This window comes from Phalacrocorax aristotelis, chromosome 4 (genome assembly GCF_949628215.1).
Source record: "Phalacrocorax aristotelis chromosome 4, bGulAri2.1, whole genome shotgun sequence".
Lineage (NCBI taxonomy): Eukaryota > Metazoa > Chordata > Aves > Suliformes > Phalacrocoracidae > Phalacrocorax > Phalacrocorax aristotelis.
The window spans coordinates 75,104,513-75,131,105 of NC_134279.1; the positions used below are offsets into that span (position 1 = coordinate 75,104,513).

Sequence of the window (26,593 nt, forward strand, 5' to 3'; positions counted from 1 at the left end):
GGATAGCACCTCTACCCCTGCCCAAACTCCACAGCACGGCATGGGCAGAGCTCCCCACGTCCTCCCCAACAATCTCTCACACTGTCAATTTAGTAGACAGGCATTAAGTTTCCCAACTGGCAAAAAAATAGTGGCTTTTCCCACGAGCAGCAGAAGGACACGACCCTGATGCACAACACCAGAGGACCTCGGCAGAACAGTAATCTATTAGTATCAAAGCAATTTTCTGAAATAACTCTTAAAAAAAAAAAAGCTGCTGTCAGATGTGGAGATTCCACCTATAAAGTCAAATCAGACACAAACTAAAACCCAGCTGAAAAAGCAAAATGCAGTCAAACTCAGACCGGACCAAGCAGCAACAGCACCAGTGACAGCTACATGAACCCAAGGACTGCATGACTCCAGCTCAGTCTTTAAAGCCTGTAAAATTATGAGCAACAGAAAATAGTGCTGCAACAGGAAAAAGTGTGCTGTAAAAGAAGTCAGTATTTTTGTGATAAGCCATGCTGTGAAAACAAGCCAAAGCACGAATTTTATAACCCTCCATACAAGGTTAAAACATTACTTCCACAGAGTCTCTTAGGAAGTCTTGGAATGTAAGTTTTCTCTATGAAAGAACAAACAACATCCATTGCCTCGCTGCCAAACCACATTCGCCTACTATGTAACACTTCACCTTTTTTTTTGGAGGGGAAAAAAAAAATTGGTGCAAAAATAACATAGAGAGTTGTTTTACAAAACAAAAAAATTAGCAGCTTCTTAAATAACTAGGAATAAATTTTACTATTTACTAAAACACTGAAGTTTCTCAAGCAGTCAGACATGGAATAATGTGACTCAACAATGTGGAAAAATCCCATTAATAGGGCTTTCAAGACATTTTGCTTTTCCAAGTAATTAAAATGAAAAAAATACCAAACCAAACAAAAACCCCACCCCCAGAAAAACGAAACCCCCTAAAAACTGACCATGAACACAAAGCTATTGAACAAAACAGACATTTAATTTGATTATTCTTCCTAGATTGTATGCAAATACATCTAACATATTCAACTGAAAATTGTTTCCATGCTTGTTCATGTGATAAAAGACCAACAAATTCTGAATTTGGCTATCGTGTACCAGCTTTGAAGAGTTTGCTGGAAAAGGAAAGACATCATTCATTCTACTTCAAAGGGCAAGACACTAAGTACATAATTTAATGCCACATAATATGTCATACTTAGATGTTATTTAGGTGAATTTAGACCAGAAAATCTTTAAGTTCTGAATGCTATCAAGTATTGAGTTGCATCATGAGAAAGCTTAATTTTTCAAGATTGTTTTCCCTTGTATTTGAACAGTGGGAGAAGGAAAATAGTGAAACAGCTTTTCTTTTGTCGTCTTTTTTTAAGGAACCTTCAGCCTATTTTCCCAGTGCTGCAGAGTAAGGTACAGAAGCCTTCATTAAAAGACACCTAAAACCACCTTTCCTGAATCAGAAACTAAAACTCTACCAGCCAGGCACCTGAGTGACTTAGCTGTCCCCACAGGGTTACGTGGTCAGTACGTACTGAGGGAGAACACGATCCACATTTCTTTTAAAGATCAGTCTCGGCAGAAGGAATGAATTCCTAGCTTGTAGTCTCAGTGATGCCAGCCTTCACTGGCCCAAAGAGTTGAGCAGGAAAGAGCTGAGAAGAGGTAGAGGGAAGCAGAAAGTCAAACGGCCACTTGCTAAGATCTGTTTGTATAAATTTAGCACTATGAAAAGAGCACCGAGAGGGATTGCTTTGAACGCCAAAGTCTTTATTTATGCACAGACAGATACAAAATGGGTGGCTGTCCTGCATCCTGCCATACTAAATGTGCTCGTGAGCCCACCTGAGAGGCAGGCAGGGAGTTGCAGGCTTTGCGACTGATCTTCAAGTGGATGGTGTTACCGCAGCAGTGTCAATCAGTAACTATTTGAGATGGTGGCTTCTGGAAGAGGGTATCTGCCTCTTAGGACCTGGGGCATAACTGTTCCAGGGTGCCAGAGCTGTTACACCTACACGTGACGTGGAAAAAGCAATGAAACAACTAAAAAAATTAACAAATTATAAAAGCAATGGAATGTAAAGGTAAAATTTTATAATAACTTATTTAAAGGTATTCTTATAAAGCCTTCCTTACATGGTATAGTATTCAAAGAATCGTTCCAATGACATCAAATTCCTTCATTTTGTTTAAAAGCAAGGAGAAAAATCTTTCTGCTTTACTACTTGATCTCACTTTCCTCTCCTCGAAAATCACTATTAGAGAAACATACATAATACCACTTTCTGGTTTTCATTTTAGGCACAGGCCTGTGCTTCAGTCCTGGTATAACATGTATCTATAGCAGAGGGAAAGTTTCCCTCAAAATCAATTAGGAAATCTTGATTTTTTTCCTTGAGTGCAAGGCTTGGCATACCACTTTAATAAATGCAAACATGTAACACTTCCCCCTATTTTAAACTGTGCTGTTTTTTTCAAAATTATCTGGAAAAAAACAACTTCCAACAGTGTTTATAAAAATGGATTAAAAGAACAAAGCAGTTTGGTCACAAAATAGAAACCAAGGAGTTCAGGATACGGCAATGCTACATTTAAAACGTCTTTCAATTAATATCGTCTAATAAAACCACAGTTTTCACGTGTTGGGAAGAAATGGGGGATTTTGACAATTCAAAAAACTAAATCTGCAGTCAAATCCTGAAGAAATACTTTGGAAAAAAAACCATACAGTTTCATGATATAGCAAGGCTTCATTTTCAAAAGGGCTACACAGAATTTCTGCACTATTAAAGTCAAACTAAGCTAGAACATACACAAATTATTAAATGGACATGAAGGTGCACATTGTGTTTACATAGGCTAGATAACAATGGCACAAGTCAAAACTTACTTGGACACTGCCTAATCACACACCAATGACATGCACTGGGAAGAAAACAGGTAAAGACGTTTTTCTCTACCATTTTTTCCTAGTTCTAACATTATTTCCATCAATACTAAATCTTGTATATTTACCTCACTGCAAGTGTGAGAACCTAATGGGAGCAAAGAATTCAAAACAGCTTTGCTGACACAACACAGTGGCGATAAGATAGTCGAGAGCAGAGCTCCTAAAAAAGTAAAGAATGATTTCAAACAGTCTGCCAAGTCAAGTAGCCAGTTTTATACAAACTTTATCAAAAGGAACAGAGTCAGGATAAATTTCACATTAAAATTGTTCCTTACGTGCTTCTTCAAAAATCTGTTTCACTTTTAATTAGGTGGTTTGAATTTAGGTTTTTGCACTTTAGTCAAGTTTCACCTTCTGTTTAATTCATGGGGGTTTTCTTGTTGCTTGTCGGGCATTTTTTCCATTATCACAAAGTTAGAATACGCTTGGACTCCAAGCATTCCAAAGAAACATTTGCCTCTGCATTCTACTTGACATGAAAGAAAAAAAAAAATCAAGTAATTTTTTCAAATAATAGGTTTTGTAAGAGTTATTTTTATTAAGACATAAAATATCCCAGAGTATCGGGCCTAGGTTGCAAGACAATATCCCTTTAAATCCAGACTTGTACAGCTCTGCAAGATCAAGTCACTTCTGTTTCACTGGAATGAAATACAGGAAAAAACAGTATAGAAAAAAATCTCTTAAAATGTAAGATTTCCCCTCGCTGGTACAGGGTGTGCCTTTCTCACCACGCACTATATTTCTTGGTGGAAGGATATTTGAAAACACGTTTGTTTAAGAATCATTGGAGAGCTATAGGAGCACAAACAAATTGTTATGGGTGTGGTTGTAGCGAGATACGCACCTGGATCATGAATGGCATTCAAGCACTTGCTCAAAAACACACAAGGCAAGCAAATCTCATAGGGACCACAGACCAAGCCATTTCTTACTTAAAAGGACTTGAGAGCTAATAACTTCTTTCAAGGATATACTATTTTTAACATCTGTTGGTTGACAAATACTATCTCAAAAAACCTATGTTTACGCCTACCTGGTTTGATTTTAACCTACCTCCAATCTGAAAGTATTTTGGAGGGAACCTTTTACATTCGTAACAATTCAAGTGTAACTGTAATGCTGAGTAATAAGTTTGGTTTGTCCTGAAATTTTCTGAACTATGCAGTTCGTTATCAGTGCAGAAGCAGCAGAAGACTGCTGTGGTTGGCTCAGTGGATTTATAAAAACAAAACAAAACAAAACAAAGAAATCCCCCCCATGTAACCTTTACAGAATATATGTAAAATTGTGTCCTTCCCTGGTCATATTCACAACTTATCTACAAGATAGTGTTGGCAGTAGAAACTGCAGTCCATGACTATTTGCATTCAGCTCTCATCCATCTGTTCCTCTGCTTTCTCTTAGGCTTCAACTTGTTCAGTTTTTTGCGGGGTTTCTCAGTCTTCTGATTTTCAACAGAATCCACCCCAAGAACATGTTCAGAGCAGCATAACTGTCCATTCAATGTAGAATTTAGTACTGTCCCATCTTGGTGTTCCTTGCAGAAGGAATTTGGGCAGAAGTGGCAGAAAGAAACAGAGGGTTTGCCACAAACATCACAGTGGTGCCAAGGACACTCCCACTTTCCTGCGATCAAAACCAAAGAGCGCATTAGCAGGACGTAAAACGTGCCATCGTCTCTCAACGTTCTGTGTTTTAGCAGCTGAACACGCATGACTTTCCTGACAAAGCTAGATGAGGTGGCAACTACCGTGGCTAATCTCAAAAACCCAAAATACTACGCCATACTTCCAAAGCTCAGCTGACAGCAGTAAGTAGCAGACTTGGCATCCCTTCATTTAAATACAGCAGTGAACTCCAGCTAGAAGAAATTATCCAGGCTTTACTCAAGAGCATTTTATAAAACTTGCAGGCTGGTAGAGTATCCAAACATCCAGTCAACTGCTGCCTACCGTCACAGTGCTCACCTGTTTCCTGCAAGTTTTGTTCAGGGATAGCTGATGCGCTTTACCTACAGATGCTCTTTTGCCCCAGCATATTTTACCAGTCATTGTTTTACTTGCTTCCGGGATAACAGGCTCTGCCTGATTCACTTCTTCATATCCCACCTGACATTGCTGACTGTGGAACCAGGTAACTCCTCTGGTATCTGGAAAGGCAACCTGATGTCTGCTGCCCATAAGGTTTTCCTACTTGCCCTGTTCCAGATGCTGCTGCTATTCTTTTGGCTTGAACTCAACTGGCTTTACGCATTTCTTAGATATAATCAACTTTCCTGTGACAGGGCCGCAGTGCTCCTAGCAAGTGATGTACTCCATTACCTACATCTGTAAAACAAAAGGCTCATTTTGCCAGAGGCAGGAGGAAGGCCATTGTTTTGTCTCCATACTCAAGAAAAGCTCCTACATCATGCACCAACAAAAGTTCCTACCATATGAAAAGAATGTTTTCGTGAAGACACTCTTCACAAGGTTTCAGTGCAGTAAATGAAGTACCTGCACAAGTTACTTACTTATGTAAGTTTAAGCTGACTCACCAAAAGGACGTTTCACCAAACCAAGACAGGAGAGATGATAAGCTTTAGTACAGGATTTCCTGTCGCACAATACCAGCTGGCCTCCATCACCACAACGGAAACAATCGTCTTCAGATTCTTTCTTCCCTTCATTTTTCGTTCTGCGTCTCCGTGTTCTCTTTTTGGTCTTTTTGCCTTTTTCTTCTGAGGCATTAGTGGAAGAATTCTAAAGAATAAGATGCAAATCTGTCAATGCCAGTTTTGCAAAGGAAAAATATCACACAACCTAGCTAAACTGTTGGCAGGCTTGGCAGACTGTGCAGAGGCAAAAACGTGACTTGGTACAGACCTGACCAGAGCCTCACAGTGCCTATCTGTGTTGATAAAGAAGCCATGCTGACCTGTGTAAAAAGTCATCTTGAAACCACATCTTGTCCCTACAGCCCCTTTCTATTGGAAACCTCCTCCACTTATGACTGAAAATAGGTCTTTCCATTTCCAGTCTAATCTACTTGCAGCTAATTTACCTCCATTTTGTTCTTGCACCACTAATCACTTCAATATCCATTTTTCTCTTCCAGTTGTGTATAGCCATGCTAGAATTATTAAAAAAAAGCCTCCACTTCCCTTCTTTGAGGAACGGACAGCAGAATTTCAGGAACTGTAACTGTGCCCGTAATGCTAGAAAGAATATACGAAGCTGTATCCCTGTTTCAATCTGACAGTCCTGCTGCGTGCACTTCAGCTCTCCTTCACCAAAGCATATGAAATTCATTCTGGATGTTTTTCAATATCCCTGCCATTGTTCCTTTTCCCTCAACCCAGTAATCATCGACTACTATCATTAACTACTTTCTTTAAAATTAGCCCAGTCTATCTACCGATGCAGACAGCCTTGCAAAACTGAACTGTAACATTTCATTTCGTCATGGCTGTCTGCATAAATTGATCACTAGCTTATAAGAAACCCCACTTAAGCCTCTCCCTTAACAAAAAGCAGCTATATGAATTCTGGAGGTTTTAAGTCCATCCTCCGAAGTGCCTGATACTGAGTGCTGTAAAGGACCACAGGAATGTGCAGCCTTTCTACGTCCATAGGTGAGATTTTTTTTCTTGGGAATGTACTTGTGCCTTCCCTTGCACTCCTATGCCAGCCTTTCAGGAAGCCCCATCAACTTCTCCTGGTTTACAGGTTTTAAATTAACCTGACATGAATTGTACAGGCCATTTCTTGACATAATTTTGGTATCATGTCATCTTTATGTTGACATTTCAAAACTCTGTTTTTATTCTTCTGTTCAACTGAAAGATTTTTAACGAATCTTAATAAAATAATAACATTTTGAAGTTTAGATGGGGGAAATATAAACTGCAATGTCAGAATAATCTCACTGGCTAAAGTTAGGCTAATTCTTAGCTCCTACAACCCTCCCCCTCCCCTTCATACTTTGAACAGGACTGGGAAGGTTATTCCCTCTGCAACCTCTTCTTTTATATGCTTTTGATTTCAAAAGCTAGCACCAGTAGCTAGCAATATTTCTTATTCAGGACCTAAAGTAATTCATTTCTCATAGGAGAAAGTGGGAGAAAATATTTTAGGGTGTTCCCAAAAGCAGTATCACCTGCTGACTATTACAGCATAAAACGTGTTCTTCAGCATGAAGGTTATGTTTGGCAAAATAAAGTTTCCATCTTCCCAGGAAGGGAAACAGTAAGCTTTTTCTTCAGAGGACAGCTAGTATCTGTTTAAGCAGCGTTAACCCTTCCTTTACAGGAAGTTCCACCTCAATAGGAGGAAAAGCTTCTTCCTTTTGAGGGTGCCAGAGCAGTGGCATGGGCTGCCCAGGGAGGCTGTGGAGTCCCTTCCCTGGAGACATTCAAACCCCACCTGGATGCGTTCCTGTGTCCCTGCTCAAGCAGGGGGGTTGGATGAGATGATCTCCAGAGGTCCCTTCCAACCCCTACCATTCTGTGATTCTGTAAACCCTTATTGTAACACAAAACTGGTCCCCCAATGCATACCCCAAAAGAAAAACAAGGCTAGTGGTTTCAAAAGACACTGTCAAATTCTCTTGACATATTACTTGCCTTTGGTCTGTCCCCAAGAAATCCACTGCAGTTTGGGGCACCACATTTGCAGACTGTTTTTTCATTGCCGAGACAGTCAAGGTTGTAATTAAAAGTCAGCTCCGTCCCTGAGTGAGATAAGACATACCCTTTCATTATGAAGGACAAGGTAACGAAGTCTATCAAAATTATTACAAACAAACAAAGGTTTCATTATCTGTCTTCTGGTTGTGCACTTGCTTGCTGATCTATTATCATAGGATCTTCCCTCTCTTTACTGCTCATAAGCACTGATAGTGATTAACTAGATGCCAGTACAGCATGATTACAGATGCTGGCACTTAGAGACGTGGTTTAGTGGTGGACTTGGCAGTGTTAGGTTTACGGTTGGACTTGATGATCTTAAAGGTCTTTTTCAACCTAAATTGTGATGTCTTATGCAATTACATTTTAAAATACATTTGTTTGACTTCACAAAACTGTCTGGTCTATATACACACACGTTACTATATCCATGTATCTAGACAGCTAGATATAGCTATAGATATATTTAGATATGTGTTTGTGTGCATGTGTGTACACAAACCAGAACATATATTTTTTTAAACATCCTTCTTGCCCCACTCCTTAAGTTTATTATTGTCAATCGAAGAAAAGATACAGAAATATTGTTTGAGATCTTGAAAACAAAAACTATGCTCTACAACAAAAAGTGAATGCACAGATACTGACAGGGGCTTCTTCAGTGTTCCCTTAAAAGCAAGCAACAAAAAGCAGCCAGGAGACTCACTATTAAGAAACAGTAAATGAAAGGCAGATCACAAAGTATCTCTTCCACGTGCCGAGTTCTCTACAAAAATACTTGCACTGAATCAGTTAAACCATGACCATCCCACTCATAACTGTGCAAAAGGTTTAACTTAGGGAATTAAACCAAGACCAACATAAGCTGATATACCTGCAGGAATATCGCACACAGCAAACAGGCCGACACGAGTGTCTCCATTTACTGTCCATTTTAGAGTTTCACAATTTGGTTGGCAGCTGTGATTCATAAAACGAGAATAGTTTCCTTTGGGGCCAGCATCAATAATGCGGTCCTGGAGATCAAACCAGCAACAGAATGAATGTTTTTTCTCCCCCCCTCAAAAAAAAAAAATTCCATAAGTTATTTCAGTAGTTGCATTCACAACAGACATGGTGTTGCCGCCCAAAAGCACACAAGCAGACCGATGGTACGTGTCGTATTGAAAACTGTAGTGTCTCATGTGGCCTGGAATGTGACACTCCCAAAGCAATACTCGTGCTCTAGCTCACATTTTCCCAGAACTCATCTCAGCCACGTGGCAGGATATGTGTTCTTGTGAGCACTGTGGTGGCCATGTTATGATTCCCCTCCCTCCAAAAAGCCTCAGACTCAGTCCATTTACCTTTTACATTGCATTCACAAAGCTGTGACGCATTTACAAGTACTGTGCTTTATGGTATTTACCAAGTCACTGCATGATTACTTGCAGAGATTACCAGTTTCTCACCAGCTTTCTTTCCCCAAATCAGCCTAATTTAAATAAAAACAAGCTCTTGGTAAACTAAAAAAACCCCACTCCTACACACAATTGCCTTTTAGTTTCTATCTCCACCAAACATACCACACATTAACAAAAAATAATAAAGTCTTGAAATAGCCAGAAAAATTTTGAAACTGTGATTCTTTGCAGGGCTGCTTAAGACAGCTTTGCTTAGTTATGAACAATTATTACAGTTTCCTTCAAACTCATATTTATAATGCAAATGTATGATTGTCATGACTACGTGCACATACATCCAGCCACTCTAACTGCATGAGTAGCTCAGCCTCATAATGGCATGGGCATTTTTCATGGCAAGAGTCAAATACATCTTCAGTTCAGGTATTTAACACACTGACATTGTGTGCCAGTTTAGCAGAGGGGTGAGAAACGGAAGTGTTCAGAGAAACATGGTTTCATGCTCCTTAGGTGATAGCCCCTGTGCAGCAACTCCTCAGTTACAGGACTAATGAAAACAGTAGCTGTGGAAATTCAGAGCAGGACCGTCTCGAGCTAAAGAAAGGTGATTAGGACTTTAAAAATATGCAGGACTGACAGCCAGCTCTTGGTTTTCTCCTAAGTAGCTGTTTGGGCACTGAAGCAATATAATATATATATATAATGAATACCCCCTCCTGCCTGGGTTCTCCACTTTCTTCCCCTTCTCAGGAACAAAATACTCAGAGTTGTGCACAGGGAACCACAGATGCTGGATTAAATTGCTGCATTAATTAATCTGCTGGATGAATTTGCTGCAGAATCAATTTGTGAAGTACTGGATGGCTACTAATGCAGAGACTACTTTCCGAAAAGTTTCTACAAAAGCACAAGCCTAGTTTTGCTATAAACAAAGAAAATGACAGGTAGTTGCAAAAAAGGTTAAATGCCCAATGTAGGGCACAGCCGCACAACTACATTCTACACTACTCTCAGCTCAGAGTTTTGTTTTTGTTGCTGAAATTTTAGTCAAAGGATTGCTAACCAATTCTTTCAACTGTGTTATTACTGTTTCAAGGTCAGGTTACTACACCATTATCATTTCAAGGCCAGGTGGACAGGGCTCTGAGCAACCTGATCTAGCTGAAGATGTCCCTGCTCGCTGCAGGGGGGTTGGACTAGGTGACCCCTAAAGGCCCCTTCCAACCCAAACCATCCTGTGATTCTATTTCCTGAAACTTCATGCTTCCTTTTAAGACTAGGCAGATAAATACTTTTTCTGTACTTGATTTCAAGCAGAAAAGCACAATTTATAGACCTTAATATATACTTTATTACATTACATAGTTCAAACTATTGAGGTGCATTATATATATAGAATGGAGCAAGCAGGCACAGAAGATACAACATTGTGAATATACGAAACTGTGGTACATCACAGGTAGCAGAGTGCCCTGCTAAGGTGATCAACAGAAAAGAGATCAAAATAATTTTACTATTAAATAACAGAAGAAAATGTAAAATACTTTACCTTATCAATAGTAAGCATATAGAAGTGGGTAATGTCATTTTCATGTGCATATTTGATTCTTGCCATACATTCCTCTTCATCAATCAGCTCACCGACATACTCATTCACAAATTCTCCCTGAAACATACCAAGTATCACTAGTAAAGTATATACCAAACCCACAAACAGCATCACAAGCCACCAATTCTTTGCCAGGCAAGAATGATTCATACCTTTTTAATGTCCCTCTTAGCGACCAGACCCCACCCTTTCCCATCGGTTTTGATGATCTTCGTCTCAGGGTATTGACGTTTTGTAAAGCACTGGTTTTGGCACCGTTCTCCCGCTGGACAAACTTGTGGATGGCATTCGTACATCAGCATCCGATTTAGGCACTCGGAATCAAAGCCACAGGGGTTTTCATCTGTGGGTTTGCAGTTGCACTTGGGAATCTCAGAAATGTCAGCAGTATATATCTGCACTTTACCACAAGGTTTATTCACCTGAATAATACATTAAAATAGTTCAAACATCACTTTAAAACATTTCAGTTTATTGTAAGAGTTATTACAGTGGTTACTAATTGGATTTTGCAACACTAGATGTTCCAATGGAAGCAATATTTCATCATCTCATGACTCTAAAAGCACAATTACCAGCACATCGTTACAACCATTCCTCCCATCTCACCATTCAGCTCTTCCTCTCCAGGGCTGGCTTAGACCTTTGAGTATCCAGTACAATTTCCTCAAACTTTACCTTAATATGCTTGTAGGGTGGAGGTTTACGTTCACTTTCTTGGGTTTCTTTGGCTTCTCGCTGTAGCTTTATTTCTCGAAATCGAGCTTCAGCTTCTTGCAAAGCTAGAAAGGATTGTTGTGTCAACAGAAATGCTAGAAAAGGGATTACTCCCCCCATGCACACCCAAGTTGAATTGCTCATTCCCATGTGTGTTAAACAAAGAATCATCTTCTACTTCTTGTCCCACCGTTCAATTGTCTTGCAAACAATCCTTCTGGACTGTTAATACTCTTAGCAGATATATCAATTCTGCTCTTTCTGTCTCCCAGTTACACTCATAATTTCCTTTCCAGAAAGTAAAAATCATCAGAAATAATTCCAGTTAGATGCTAGTCTTTTACAAGCCACGAACATACTACTTTCATTCAAAGTACTAATAACGCCTGCCGCCCTGGACACCAAAACGATTTTTTTAAATTCAATGTTGTAAAACAAATGTACAAAAACAGTCCCGGGGCTAGGTGTGAAGAAAATAAAGCGTGCATATCACAAGATTATTATTTGTTTACTTTTGTTATGTACCGTTTTTGAAGACTTTTCCAATTCCTTTGATTCCCTGGTACCTACTCCCTCTGTCTCCCTCCATATAAGGGAACACCCGTGCTTGGTGCGTCCAATAGTAATCCTTAGAACCAAAGAAAAACACAGGAAATTCTCCGATTTCATGCTTCATTTTCTGGATATTTGGGGGAACGTTTTTCGGATGGCAAACTTCTGCCGGCCACCATCTAGCACAGAGGTACAAATAAAAAATTACAGCATTTTAGTCAAGCTCTTTCTCCAAAGGACAGTTTAACAAAATCACCCTAAGCCAGCAGTAACTGATTATTATTTCCAAGATTGAAGTGGATTTAAAATCCTTTCCTGCCCCCACTCACTAGGCAGCGCAAGAAGACAGGACTAGAAAAGGAAAGCCCGACAGTCAGATCCGCAGGACTTTTGCCCGCCTGCAAGATAAGCGTACACATAAAGCTCCTTGCATCTGGTTAGTAAAAACATCATCTTTAACAAGGTCTGCAATCACTGTAATTGTCAAAGATCAAGAGACAGCTGGTAATAGCTATTAATGCTTTCTAGAATAAACCCCACCCACCTCTATCTCACTCAAATCTCAATGAAGTGTAAACCACTGACAACCTGACTGACTTATCTCCCAGCCTGCAAGGTAGTAATTTAGCCAATTACAAGTTATACCAGCTTCATTATTTGAAGAGATCTCTGAAACAAAAGGGCTTGAAGGCTCCTACACTGGAAGCAGATGTCAGAAGGCTAGAAGAAGTCCTGTATGGGTAATGCCTTGGCAGAGAGCAACAATGCAGCTTCAAATCTTTGAACTTGAAGCTTGCAAGGAGATGGGGTCCCTAGTTCACAGAGGAATGAGAAATCTGCGTGCAGCAAGGCTGCCCTATAGAATCAAACAATTGTACGATCCTTAATTAAACATGCCGGTACTGTGAAACAAAATAAATCTGTTCATCAGACCTGTAATTTCCCAGTTTAACCCAAATAATATCCTGGAAATGGAGTTTCTTCCCTGCCCTGCAGTCATTGCAGTACCAGCTCCCATCTGGCATTTCAATGTTTAAACAGTCTGGGTGAAACGCCGCAGGACATGACTCGCAGCACAACAAGCTTCCCCCTTCAGAGAGACAAAAAATAAAAGTTGAAAAACATCAAGACAAAAGTAAGTTTTGCATTCCACCCAGGTTCAAAGCAGTGCGATACACATGTGGTAGGTTCAGTTAGAAAATAAACGGTTAAAATATGCAGGCCTGCAACAAATACATGGAACTTTGTTGTGTACAAAACCCAAAAGGTCCGTGCTAATTTGAATGCCTGGCAGACTCTGATTAGTAATACGTACAAAATAACGAGCAAGCTAGTGATAAAAAAGCCAGAATAATGCACCGCCAATTATAATTACGTTGTTTTACTTCAAGGACTACAATATATTTAACATAGTTTAATATATATTAATATATTTCACTGCATGCAAAATTTTAACACCACCAGATTTCTTTTATGTTGTTTTTCCTGGGGGGAGAGGGAATGAGGCTGTTAGTTTGTTCCATGAATTATCAAGTGGAAAGTTAGCTGCAGCTTAACAAGCTGCTATGCTGCATGTTAATTTGTTAACAAATCAGGTAAACTCACGGCTATGGTTTAATCAGCACTGTGCATTTTGTGGTTCTCAATAAGGAATACATTTATTATATAACACAAAATAAACCACCCTTAATTAGTGGCACTTCTAGTGACAACTAATACTGATTCAGTTCGCTGTCTGCTGCTACTCTTAAAGCAACTCCTATAATATTTACGTTTTAATATTACGTATTAGCAATAAAGAAACACAAAAAGCTTCAGTACATTGAACACAGGGGAAAGAACAGATAAATACTTCTCATTACATGTCTCTGGCAAAGAATTAAATCAGGCTTCTGGTTGCTGGACAGAGTCCAAGTAAACAAATTCTTTAATAAATTATATCTGAAAAAAAAGGACACTCAAAAACTTGAACAGCAGAAGCCAACCTGAAGTTATTTCAATACCTAACGGAGCCTGACTTAATATACCATATTTCTAATATTTTTTTTATAAACAGATTAGTAAAATTATATTTAAACTGAAGAATAGAACATTTTGATGCCGCACTTACAAAAAAGTTTTACATCAGTTTACCTTTTGAACACACAAAGCACCAGCTGACATTGACATGCGCATGATGACTTTTTCCTTTCATGGCAGTGAAATGATTCGTACAAACAATGCTGTTGGAAGCGATGACTGCACATCCCGCAGCAATGCAAACGTCTCCAGCATGGTATGCAACAGGACAGCGAACACAACGCATCATCTTTCCTAGCAAAGCAGAATACTGCCGTATTATTTGTGAACAAAACTGATTTATTATTTGAGCTAAAAACCGGTATTACTGCCTGAGGCAGCCTATATACACAAAAAAATACACCAATTATGTTTTCAAAGTCTGCGTATTTGCATTTAGCAACAATACTGAATCAGAAAAGTTTTTTAGAGAACTGATTTTAAAGCACTATAATATTTAAATGTGAAGGCTTTATGCACACCAGGGTAGACAAGCTTTCCTCAGTCATGCAATTTTGTCTACAGATGTTGCCCAAAGCTAAAAATATGCACAGAATCAAATGTCTCCACGTTCGGCGAGCCTTGCTGCAGTATTTGCACATTCACAGGTCTTGCCCTCACTCTGCTCAGCCTGTCTCTCATCATCATACATGCATTCTAGATTTCATTCTCTCTTGAGAAGAAAACATCATTAACTATAGGTAATTGGAGGTTAGTTAAAAAAATAAAAACAAACAAGTTAAATACTAATGTTGACTAAAAATGATGCAATTATTTAGAAAAAATCCGAATCAATCAATAGTACATGCGTGCCTGAAAAATTGCAGCTAGCAGCTATTAAACAGACAGATTTCTTACCTTAGCATACCACAAATAGACTTAATTCATCAGTCATAAAAACGTAAAATGAAACTACCTTTTGAAATTCGTGGATGTGAGGGGTTACTAACATGACAGCTTAGGCAGCTGTGGAGAGGACATCGAAACCCCCTGCTCTCAAACACAGTAAGATGAAATTTTTTCACACAAGCTTCATGGTAGAATTTTCCGCAGTGGGATACAACACAGCGTTTCACATCTGCCTTTCTCTCTTTACATACAAAACAGGTATGCACACCTAGTGGCAAAAAGTAATAAAAACAAAGTAACTAATTTTTCATCCAAACCTGTGTATTTAAAATGCCTCTGTTGTGCGTTTTTGTTATGCACGGGGGGGTTGTTTATGCTGTTTTTTTTTTTAAAACAAACTAAAATAAAAATCTATTATTTGATGCAGCAGCCTATTTACTTTAACCCTTTAGTGTTAAATATTAATCTGTTCAGATACAGACAAAATAGTTACAAGGCAAACCCGCTGCAGTTATAAAGTGTACATAACAACACCCAAAGCCTCACCGATCTGCTTTTACGTTCTTATTTATAAGCCTCAGTATGCCAGGACAACTGTGGATTTATTATTATCGTTTTTTAAAGCAATGAAATAGGATAATGGGCTGTCTGTGATCTCGTGAAATTTGAAGTAGGTCCACAAACCAAGGACGTGCATCCTCTAATCTTCTCTCTGGACTGCTTGGAAAAGCTTGATTTTGAAGCAGCCTTGTTCCACCAAGGTTCACCACAGGTACTGAACCGAGCTTATGAGCAAGAACGCAAATATTTTCCATAAAGTTTTAAGATTAAGAACTTCCAAGCGGTTATTATAGGATTAAAAGCAAATGAAATTAATAGCAATAAGGTAGTTTTTAATAGAAAAAAGCAAAAGATTGATATAGACATACAAAGGACTGAAAAAGGACTTAAAAAGTTTCACTTGCTTTTTTTTCCTAGGACTTCTTAAGTCTTTGGGACAGACTTTAATCTGTAATTGTGCTCAAAGAGCAAATATTTTGCATTTATTAAGGTAACGGAATTCAGACTAAATCAGCCAAGTTGCAGGAGCTCTCACTGAACACAGTGTGAGCTTTCTAAAACATGGCACACTTAATGGTACTACATGAACTCCCACCCTGTCAGGCACCAAAGGATAAATATGATTTCTCCAGAGATACCTACTCTGTCCAGGATCATTTCCTAGTACAACGTATGTGAAAACTACAACTTTTTTTTTTATTAATAGAAAGGGACAAACTTGCCTGATGTACATTCACTACAAATGAATTTTCCTGCTGGTCTTCCAGAGAGCCCAAGGCAGCTTACATGAAAAGCTCGATAGCAAAGTCCTTCACACAGTAGGAGATCACCTGTTTTTTCACACAGCTTTTACAACACAAAGGCATTGAATGTTAAAGAAAAGTTCATATGTGGAAAAAACTGTTTTCTTTATTCCTTTTCATATATTGCTCCTCAAAATCTCTTTTCCCGTTGTTGAAATCAAATTTAACAAGTGAAAGATAATTTTACAAGTATCATCACATGCCCTGGATTCCAGTCGAAATAGATAATAGAGTCATTAACCCACTACAAATATCACTCACAGAACCACAGTTCATGAGTAAATACAACCTGACAGAAAAAAGGAAAAGAAAAAAAGCTTTAAGAAATTCTCCCTGAGCACACTGATGCAACTGAGCAGGGTTAAAAAGCATCCTTATTTTCCTCTTCTTTGGCAAAAGGAAATTAATCTAGGTGGCACAATGATACTTCTACGTCCGAGTGGTTAGCAATGACACATGCATAACTAAAAATGAACCGAACGATAATGCTGGCAGAATTTAAGGAATTAGCCAACACTTGACGATAGATACAACCTCATCATCGCTATGTATAAGAAATAGAAATACATCTGCTTGCCTAGTCTCATGGAAACAAATCTGATCTGTCCATTTGTATTGCGCTATCATTTCACTATCTAAGAACTCTTTTAGAATAGTTTGAGAAAGCTTTTTGCTTTCAATTAGCATGCCACACGCACGCTGCTACCGACACACCACTGCCATCTCAGCTGCATGCAGAAGCACAAAACCCGCTGGGTTTTACTTCCTCCTCTTTATTAACAGATAAGCAAGCAGCTCTCCTCAGTCATTTAACCAGTTACCTGGCAACACTCATGCACTTATTCTGAGGTACAAATTATGCTTATCTTACAGATCTGGAAACTCAAGCAGAAAGGCCAAGTCACTTATTGGAGGTCATGAAAAAAATAATTAGGAACGAAGAATTCCATTTACTGACATGGCACCCTCATCACTAACAGACATCTCAGACACACAGGATAAACCTGTTTCTGGGCTAATACTGTCATTTTCATATTTAAAAAGACCTTTTCTAGGAAACCTCAGAAAACATGGCTCGCTGCCCCAGCTAGCATCTCTCACCTGACACACATATTCTTTTTTTGTTCCTGCTCCTCGCTCAGATTTTTTGGATGATATAGACACTTCAGTCTGAGTTTCATCAGCACTTTCATAGGGAGATTCTGACCGCTCATCTCCTTGGCCATCGGAGATCTGAAGATTAAACACACGAGTTAGAGAAAGCAGTCATGTATCATCAATTTTGTACAGAATATCAACTGAAGGAAGCAAACAGACTGCAGCTCGGACTAGCAGATTTAGGCACACTTGTTTGGTTTTGCTTCCCCCACCTTCAAAAAAAGCTTGATTAAAAGCAGAGTATACATTTGTGGAGGTCTCATCAAAAGGACTATATAGCACCCTCACCAACTCAACAGCAGCCAAAACAAAACACCAAAACTTTGTAATACGGCATTTTATTTATACTCAGTTCTGTAATACAGTGAGTTAGCAGTGCCTAGCCAGTAACACAGGGGTATCTTCAAATCCCTTGATTAAAGTTTGACTGTGAGTTTTATGAATGACAGCTAATTTTAGAAAGAAACTTGTTAAACTTCAAGCTGCATATGAAAGTCTCTGACCCAAATATTCTCTGAGAAAGTGGGAGCTGTATATAGAAGAGAGGAAGAAAGAAAAAAGTGGCTCTCTGAATTCGTTTAAGGAACATTATAGCTAACGATTAATTCAAAATACTACAGAAGATAACCCTGTGATGGATAAATCTATTATAACAGTTGTAGATGTATTAAAGATGGAGGGTTTAAAAAATATTCATAATTTACTTTTAAAAAAACCCAACAACGAAGTAACATACTTAAAATACAGGGCAGTTTTCAGTTCAATACAATTTAGGGAGGGAACAGACAATCGAGTCATTTGTCTCATCTCATGTTACACCAGAAGGTGCAGAATTTCATCTTGCTGCCCCCCCACGGTACTCAGGGAGTTGCGTTCGGCTAAGTACATTCTCCAGGAGAGCATCACCTCTTGCAATTGAAAAAGAATCCTGTCACTTCTCTTCGAGCTTGTCCTAATGGTTTTTCACACATACTGTAGAAAATACTGCCTCATGCCCCTTTTGAGTTGTCTAACTGCAACTCACAGTTGACAATGCTTTTTCAGCTATATTAGAAATCCTTTGGAGCCAGACATTTTCCTCCTGTGGAAGTATGCTACAATTAAGCCTGTTTCAATCCTTCTTGGAAAGCCAGAACGCCCTCTAATTTTCTCCCTAAGGAATTCTTTCCAGCATCAAGAGAATTTTGGTGGCTTTTCACTAAACCTTATCTGTACTTTAAAAAGGTTGTTGAAAAATCAGACACAACTGGAGGCAATAGACCATTACAAGTCTCATAAGTACAATATCCAAAGCAAACCAACATGCTGTTCTTCACTGCTTATGTTCCGCTGTGTAAGGATCTCCCTACGTCTTTTCCATGCAGCGCTGAAAGTCACTGTAAATTGCCGCAGGACCAGAGAGATCATTTCGCCAATAGCTGTTTGTCAGGATACAGACACCCCGCGTTACATGAAGAATTTGCTTTCTGTTTTCAGACATATAAGCTCATATTTATCTCTAGTAAAACACATTTTATTAAAAATGGCCCAGCTTAGTTAGTAATGGAGACAGCTATGTGCAACCTCCCATGCCAGCCAATCTCCATGTGATGTGCAAATCTATTAGAAGTGATTTATTTTGAAATTAGAGAGAAAAATGCAAAGCCAAACCAGGCCTAGCATTAGTCTTTACAAAATCCCTTTAGGAACACTGGTTTTGAGCAATTACTTCGCACCATTGCTGCCAGCTAACTTGCATTCCTCCATTTAACATTTGCTTTCCTGATCATGTCTTAAAAATATTTTACAAATCCGGTCAGATTGATGGTTGTTTTTTTCCTTCCAGATTACTTGCAAGGGTTTAAATGCATTTCCTCCGTGCAAACGCATACTATCAAAGTGAAATGTACCTACACTTCACCTATTAATATTTCTACAACTGGAGTGGAGATTCTGCCCGATCCTTTTAGAATTGGTTAAAAGAATCTGCGTGTAAAATCACTGCTTTGTTCAGGCACCAGGAAATCTCTGTCCCCCGCAAGGAGCTGTGAAACAGTGAACTGCAAAAGCAACCTGAGTGCACAGCCAGGAGCAGCCAGTTCTTGGTGCAAAGGGGCAGATAAAGGTAGCATGGGGGTTCAGCAAAAACACAAAAAACATTTTCCCTTGTGGTTTAAGTAAACTTACACACATGCTTATTTCTGTTTAAACTATTCCCACGGAAACATTAATTACTAGAAGCAATGCACTGCTCTAACATTTTTAGTACCTCATTATGTTCCTGTTTCAACTAGCCAAAATCAGTCATGTTTAGAAAAGAAAAAAAATAAGCTGTAAAGTCTTAGATCTGCATTTCTTTTCTACTTAAAAAAACCCCTCTTTATGTTGTAAACAAAAAAAACAGTCTTATGTGAACTTGACGTTACAGTTGTTCCCCATCTTTTCCCCACACCACAACGTACACCTAAAACCCTGAGAAAAACCATTTTGTGCAGCACACTGTAAGAGTTAAGATGATAATCTTCCCAGCAGCAAAAGCTATATGGCCTTGCCCTTGAGGAAGGCACTCCTCTTCCCCCAGCTCCTACTTCTGAAGCCAGAGCAGCAAAACAAAACATACCCAGAGTGACAAATACATTTAGTCACAAGAGAATAAGATTTGTTTCAAAGCAATGGTTTCCTAGCTTTTCTTTGTTTATGTACTTGTAAAATGTTCAGATGACAGATGCAGAGCTCTATATGGAAAGGTAACCCTATTGTTAGATGACAGTTTTTCAGAATCTCCCTAGATATAGGTCACAAAATGCCAGCCATTTGTGAACTATAGGTTGACAGCCATTTTCCTACAGAACTGAGATTATACTGCCTCAGAATTAATGCACCAACCCCTCATTTAAATGAAACGGTTTCTGAGCCAAAAAGGAGCAGCGCTGGCAAGAATCAAACTCTACATCACAAATGCAACCACAAAACCCAAATTCTATCACCCCATTCAAGATGAAACTTGGCATTTTGCACCTACATATAGATTAACGCCAGATTTCAAGCACAAATACCAACACACATAGCACGAACAAAATAGCTTTAGTTCATCAACTGTATGGCTACCAGACTGAGAGCATCTTTCGAGATCTCTCCTCCACGGCCGTCAGGAGCCTCACAGACGTTACAGATCAAATGCTCTGTTAACCACCAGTTTTGCACTACACAGACAAGCCTAGATACCTGCTCACAGCTGTTGCAACTGCTAAGAATCAATACATTCATAAGAAGCTCAGCAATATACTTCTACTGCCTGATGCAGGCTGCTGCTGCAGAATGCATCTCTCGATCCCTGCTACCACGACCAAAGGTTCAGCCATCGCATCCAACAGCCACATTACGGGTAACTCACGCACAGCTCGCATCCACACCGCCATCATCTGAGTTTTCATATTGGCTAATTTTAGGGGGCTAAGAAAGGGGGAGGCTAGCAGATTCCCTGTTGTGAGAGAGGGAAGCATTTCTTCAGGATAATTCAGAGTTTGACCCTAATCTCATCTTACTTATATCTTGCAGAAGGCGAAACACTCTCTACCAGCCACCTCCCTTTGCAAATAACCCCTGTTCTTTATAACCATCTTTTGGGAAAGCTTTCTTTATGAAGAGAGCCAGAATTCAGCCCCTCAGCTCCTGAAGTGATCCCAGAAAGGCCAATGGAAATACCAGGGAAGTAAAATGTGTGCCTGTCCCTTCAGGCCTGTGTAAAAGAGGCTGAGACAACCTTCATCTACTGTTTCTCAGAGAGGACTTACAACCTTATGATAGGTACAGCATGAGATGGTTGGGAAAACTATATTTGTACCCCAGCTTCAGCAGCACTAACAGCTGAGTTTCACAATAAAAATACCGTTAGATTGAAACAGTCACTAAGTAAAGATGATTTACAAGATGATTGCTGGAAATCAGTCCATGCTGATGTGAAACACAGCCATCCCTAAAATTAAACATAACGCTTTTGTGGTTTGTTAACGCGACTTTGCAAAACGGAAGGTCTAATAGTTCACATACAAGTGCCCAAATCACAGCATTCAATAAAAATCAGCACAGGTTTTTTGGGGCTTTTTTCTTTAATTGTTCATTTACAGACGTAAATTGTTCCCTTGTGATCATGCCAGAGCTTGTCTTGTCCTTACTTTTGTAATATAATCTCCTTAGGAAAGTAAATTGCATGTAATTAACTCTTCTGATATTCAGGCCAAGGTTCAATGTAATCAACATTTAGATTAGTGGCAAAACCTGTTAACTAGAAATTTGTAGCAACTGCCTGTTTGCTATTTTATTCTGCTTTACATTTTGAATAATTTCTTACTTCTCATAAAGGCAAAGTACTCCTTCTAAGAGTGCAAATTTAGGGGAAAAAGGCAAGGCTGTTCACTTCAGATTTATACCAAGTGACAAGTTTCTGCAATGAAATCCTACCCAAACTCTGTAATCAGCTCCACTTTTCATTAGCAATTACTGATGCTGCAACACAGAAGATACGCTGCTTCTGCTGAAGTTAGTTTCATCGCAAGCACCATCAAACTTTACACTTTGCATATCAGTCAGGCTTTCCTTCCCATTTCCTTCAATTACTGAACGTCAACATTATTTTGCGAGTGCTTGCCTGCAGAGGCTTTCATACCGCACTGGCCGAACACTGAGCAACCAGGTGGTATTTCAGAAATAAAATGCAGCTCTTTCTACTGGAAACTGCGCATCTGCATACACGAGTGAGAGAAAGGGAAGAAACTGGCCTAAAAACCAAATAATGAGCTTTGCTCTTCATTTGGGCTGGGCGAGCACTTACTTCAGGGATCAATGAGGTTCAGAACACGGTTGCTCACGGAAGCGGCAAATTTACCGTCAGGCTCCCAAGGCAATCCCTCCTTTCCCATGTGTATCAGTTATTACTCACTACACAAACGCGTAAGATTCAAAGGGAACATGTAAGGACACATTACTGCATTTTTCCAAGCTCTCTATAGCTTTGTTATTGGAAAAATACTTGTTATTGAGTCAAAGTGGGACAAAATTTTGGCATGTCTGTAAATTCTTTGAGTTTAGTATTATATTTTTACCCATGAAAAGATACAAATTGTGGTAGTGTCATTAGCTTAAGAATTGGGCCTACTCATCGCAAGGTATTTTGATCACACATCTTATACGACTACTACTCAGACCCACTACGGTACAGGAATCAGCATATCAAGACTTCATATCCTGAAATTGTTTTTGATTTTCTTTTGATCTATATGCTAAAATTCCCTGTTCACAATAGCCTAAAGAAGCGTTTAATGGATTCTTTCAGACAAACATCAACCTATTTTCAGAAATACTATATAAGAATGCTTCTAAAAGCAATCTTCAGCATTAATTCTTAACTGAATGAAGATGCTTTGCATACTGCAATATTCGATGCATAAAGCCAGATTACACCAGCAACCGCCACTGAATACTGGGTAATCGTTTCATTGCTAAATATCAGATCGACTTTTTTTGTACTGCTTCCTGAACTACTACTCCCCGTTTTCTGCAAGTGGGATATACAACACGCATACAGATGCAAGGGCTGTCTGCAGAATAATGGAGTGTCCTTCTCATTATTACGTTGAGTAAATAAGAATTTGTTTTTGATGGAGGCTCCCGGGCAGGCTGAGAAAAGAGAAGGAAATGAGTGCAACTGTTCATTTAAAATAAGACTTACGACACTAGAGTATTAAAAGGAATTAAACTGAGTCAGCCATGTGCGTTTTGTGAGTTTTTGTTTATATTCTTAATTTTGCCTTTTGACTGAAGCTCTCTAAAAAGATTGGGGGGGGAGGGGGGAGAGAAGGAAGATGATTTGACAGAAACATTGTGTACAAAATCACTTCTCAGATGTTTTTCCTACTGCAAGACCTTCCTCAGCTGCAACACTGAGTTTCAGTTAACTGCACACTTCACTGCACTGTCAATTAAGCGTTCAAGGGTGAAAGGATAAGCATTAACACTGGGAAACATTTCTCGCATCATTCAGTACGTTTAAATGTTGAGATTGAGTCTACAACAACTTTTTAAGCATTTTTTGCAACCAGATACCTGATTCCAGTCTCAGCCACACACCTCAGCAGAAATGCGAGCCAATTCTTCATTCCCTCTGGCTTTAAAGAAAAAAAAAGAAGAGGAAAAAAAAGAAGGAAAAAAAGAAGAAAAAAAAAAAAAGAGTTGGATGCAGGCTAGTATGTACACTCAGCTTGCATATTTCTAGAATCACGTGGGTGAACTTTGCAAATGGTATTGCTAGTTCCGCATCTGGAGGGTTGAAATTTCACTTAATTAAAAAAAAAAAAAAACCCCAACCAGAAAACCAACCAAAAAAGACAGGTACTGACATATTCTCGGCTGGCATCCAGTCATACCGATACAAGAAAGGATAGCCTGGAATTAAAAAATTCAAATGATGCTGTGTTTCAAAGAAACAGATGAGGATGAAGTGAAATACTGATGTGGACATTTGCTCCATCTACTCACCCACTTGAGGAAAACAATTTTTTCCATTTAAAATTTTCTACTTCCTTTCAGACTGCTCCAAAATCAAACAGTAAATATCCGTGCCAGCAAAACAATTACACTGTAATTCTAAGGAAAAAGAGGTTCAGAAAGTCTAGGTCTGAAAATAAACAGCTGTACTCATCCAATCTGCAGCCCAATAATTTAAATTACCATAGTAAGAACATAAAATGCAACTGTTCCGCTTGTCCAGGCTGGCCCTCAGTCAGCTGTTGACCTGGCTATTAAAAGTGCTTTCTGTTTTAGGCTTAGGATTAAGTTTTCATTTTTAGATGATGATCTCTAGAAGCATCTCTGCTGGCTCAATGTTATCCTGGGGGTGGGGAGGGAGTGGTGGTGGTGTCTTTTTTCTTCCCTGGAGGTACCTCCTGGCTAAAGTGCATCCTAAGGCATCAGTAGATCCTAGAGCATCAGTATTTGTTAAGGCAAAAACTCATGCCTCATGGAGCAGAAGCGAGTTTCAAGTACTGTTCACTGTGTGTGAGCAATTGCAAAGTGAACAACATTCACAGTTCTGTGCTTATCAGCTTCATTAGTTTCCTCTCCTAGATTCAATACAGACAAGCTTTCCCTTCCCAGTGTTTGAAGGTTCAAAATGAATTTGGAAATTTTGAGTGGAATGGGCTCCAACAGTTACTACTGCACCAGTCGCACACCTTTTCAGACTTTTCTAGCTACCAAAGTACAGTTTTCATTAAAAAAATTTCTTCCTCAGAAAGTTCACTTTATTAACTCATTCAGTCTTACAAAAACGCTTCTTATATTACTCACATATGCTTGCTTAACCGCATTTCTTAAGCATTAAGAATACTGGCTTTGGTCTTTGTCATATTCAAGACAACAGAGTTCTTCTGTCATGTTGTGCTTAAGCAGTTATAAAAGCAACTAAAGGGCAAATTTTCCCAGAGCCAAAAAAGTTAACCCTCCCATTTCCCCTTGTTTTGCTCCAGCATCTCTTGTTTTATAATCCTGGCTGTAGAACATCAAATGGAAATGGAATCCACTATGTACACTTATTTTAAAGCTAGGGGTATATAAAATGAAAACAAAGCATGGCAGAAAATGATTTCCTTCTGCTTTTTTTGTTTGGTAGGCAAGTCACCTCCACAGCAGGATCAGCAGGATCCATAAAAGAAAGGGCCCACAAGGAGTGAATGACCGGCCACTCTTTCAGAGTTGTCTTAAGACACGCACTGGCTTAAGTGGCATCCTCTCTCAGGTCATCTGCTATCTTTAGCAGACACACTGCATCTTTTAATAAGCATTTGAGAAGCATGTTTCCATGACTTCTGAAGGCTGTTGGCTATTAAGTTCCACCTTGCTTAAAACTAAGGACCCTGCTACAAGCTCAGACTTCCTGACATGACTTCAGAGTCAGTGATTGCTACACCACAGTCATCCAGGAGGAAGTGGTCTGGTCTGGCTAAGAGCTTTCTCTAGAAAGCTTGGAGTATGCATGTTCTGATAAGCAAACTCTTCAGTCTTTCCACAGAGAAACACCAACTGCATTTTTTTTCTTATTAACAAAATCTCAATGGCTAGAGGGTTGGGTTTGGTTTTTTTTTTCTTCATCTAAGCACAACTTATATGAGAGTAAGTCAATAAGCAACATACAAACAACAGATCAGACTGTATTCAAAAGACAATCTATCGTGCACCCACACGGAGACAGAAAAACTGACAGAGCCAATTGAGTTACAGTTAACATTTCCTTTATTTCAGTATAAGAATTCCTGAACTGAATGAAGAATGATATTTTGGCCCAAACTGCTAGACTAGATAAATTCTTTAAGTATGCGGTGCCACAAGTGTACACAGTACTGTAATAGCAAAAAAGACGGCCTGGGACAAGTTTCATTTTTATTATTAGCAGGAGTTAGACGTTTCAGATAAGGATATTATGCATTTCTGAATTTGCCTGGAAAGTTAATTAAAACTCTGAGAACATTTTAAAACATAATAAAATTGCCTACAGATACTCATGATAGGGGTATGGTACGGGATGTGGAATAAAAACCTACATTATGTAAACATTCAGTAAACAGATTCTCTGCACTATGAAGCCTAAGTAATACACAAGATGAGAATAATTACATAAGAAACTTAATTTTCTACACAAAACGTGCTGCCAAAGAACAAAAGTCAAGCCTAGAACTTTTTTCCATGTGAAAGTGGAACCATCGTAACAAAACTGTATGAACTGGTGGGCGATGCAGGTCATTGCAATTATTAGAGGCTTTAGCAAGAAACAAGTCCAATTACTTGCAGTGTTCCACAAAAATGTACCCCTGACTGCTTACTGGTGCTTTGAAACAGGACAAAAATAAATCTACAGGCATACAGAAACAAACACAGGAAACAAGTGCCTGCTAAGTCAGGTTTAAAGTGATACTACATATTAAATTATCCTTAAGTATTGTTTTGAAGAGAAAATTATCTTTGAAGGAAGCTAGAATGAAACGCTAGAAGCACACTGGTTTTGTTTAACAACCGGCAAGGTTAGCTTCAACTATTTTTTCTTTAGGGCAGCAGTTTCTTTAAAATAACATGAATTCCTTTCTCCTTCCTGTTCTTAGGATGTCAAAGACAGTTATTTTTACCTTCAGTAAGCATGCCTAGAATATTTTAGTTGTATACTGTAGGACAACTAGACTCCAGGGTCAATAAACGGAGCTGACGTACTCTTTTAGTAGC

At 39.0% G+C, this 26,593-nt stretch overlaps 1 protein-coding gene and 1 non-coding gene across 3 annotated transcripts in view; both read right to left on the bottom strand.

The window, feature by feature from the left end:
- Window positions 1-982: 982 nt before the first annotated feature.
- Window positions 983-26,593, bottom strand: part of NSD2 (nuclear receptor binding SET domain protein 2) — an 81,300-nt gene continuing 55,689 nt past the window's right edge. For both annotated transcript variants that reach the window (XM_075092059.1, XM_075092058.1), the window contains 13 exons: window positions 17,291-17,422; window positions 16,109-16,232; window positions 14,893-15,093; window positions 14,052-14,231; window positions 12,852-13,008; window positions 11,892-12,097; window positions 11,328-11,431; window positions 10,802-11,071; window positions 10,590-10,706; window positions 8,512-8,653; window positions 7,575-7,681; window positions 5,508-5,712; window positions 983-4,597 (listed from right to left, as the gene is read on the bottom strand). In XM_075092059.1, coding sequence (XP_074948160.1) covers window positions 4,329-4,597; window positions 5,508-5,712; window positions 7,575-7,681; window positions 8,512-8,653; window positions 10,590-10,706; window positions 10,802-11,071; window positions 11,328-11,431; window positions 11,892-12,097; window positions 12,852-13,008; window positions 14,052-14,231; window positions 14,893-15,093; window positions 16,109-16,232; window positions 17,291-17,422 — 2,214 coding nt within the window. In that variant the 3' untranslated portion in view covers window positions 983-4,328. The remainder of the gene's footprint in view (window positions 4,598-5,507; window positions 5,713-7,574; window positions 7,682-8,511; window positions 8,654-10,589; window positions 10,707-10,801; window positions 11,072-11,327; window positions 11,432-11,891; window positions 12,098-12,851; window positions 13,009-14,051; window positions 14,232-14,892; window positions 15,094-16,108; window positions 16,233-17,290; window positions 17,423-26,593) is intronic.
- On the bottom strand, window positions 8,794-8,924 carry LOC142056998 (small Cajal body-specific RNA 23). Its single transcript, XR_012660510.1, has one exon.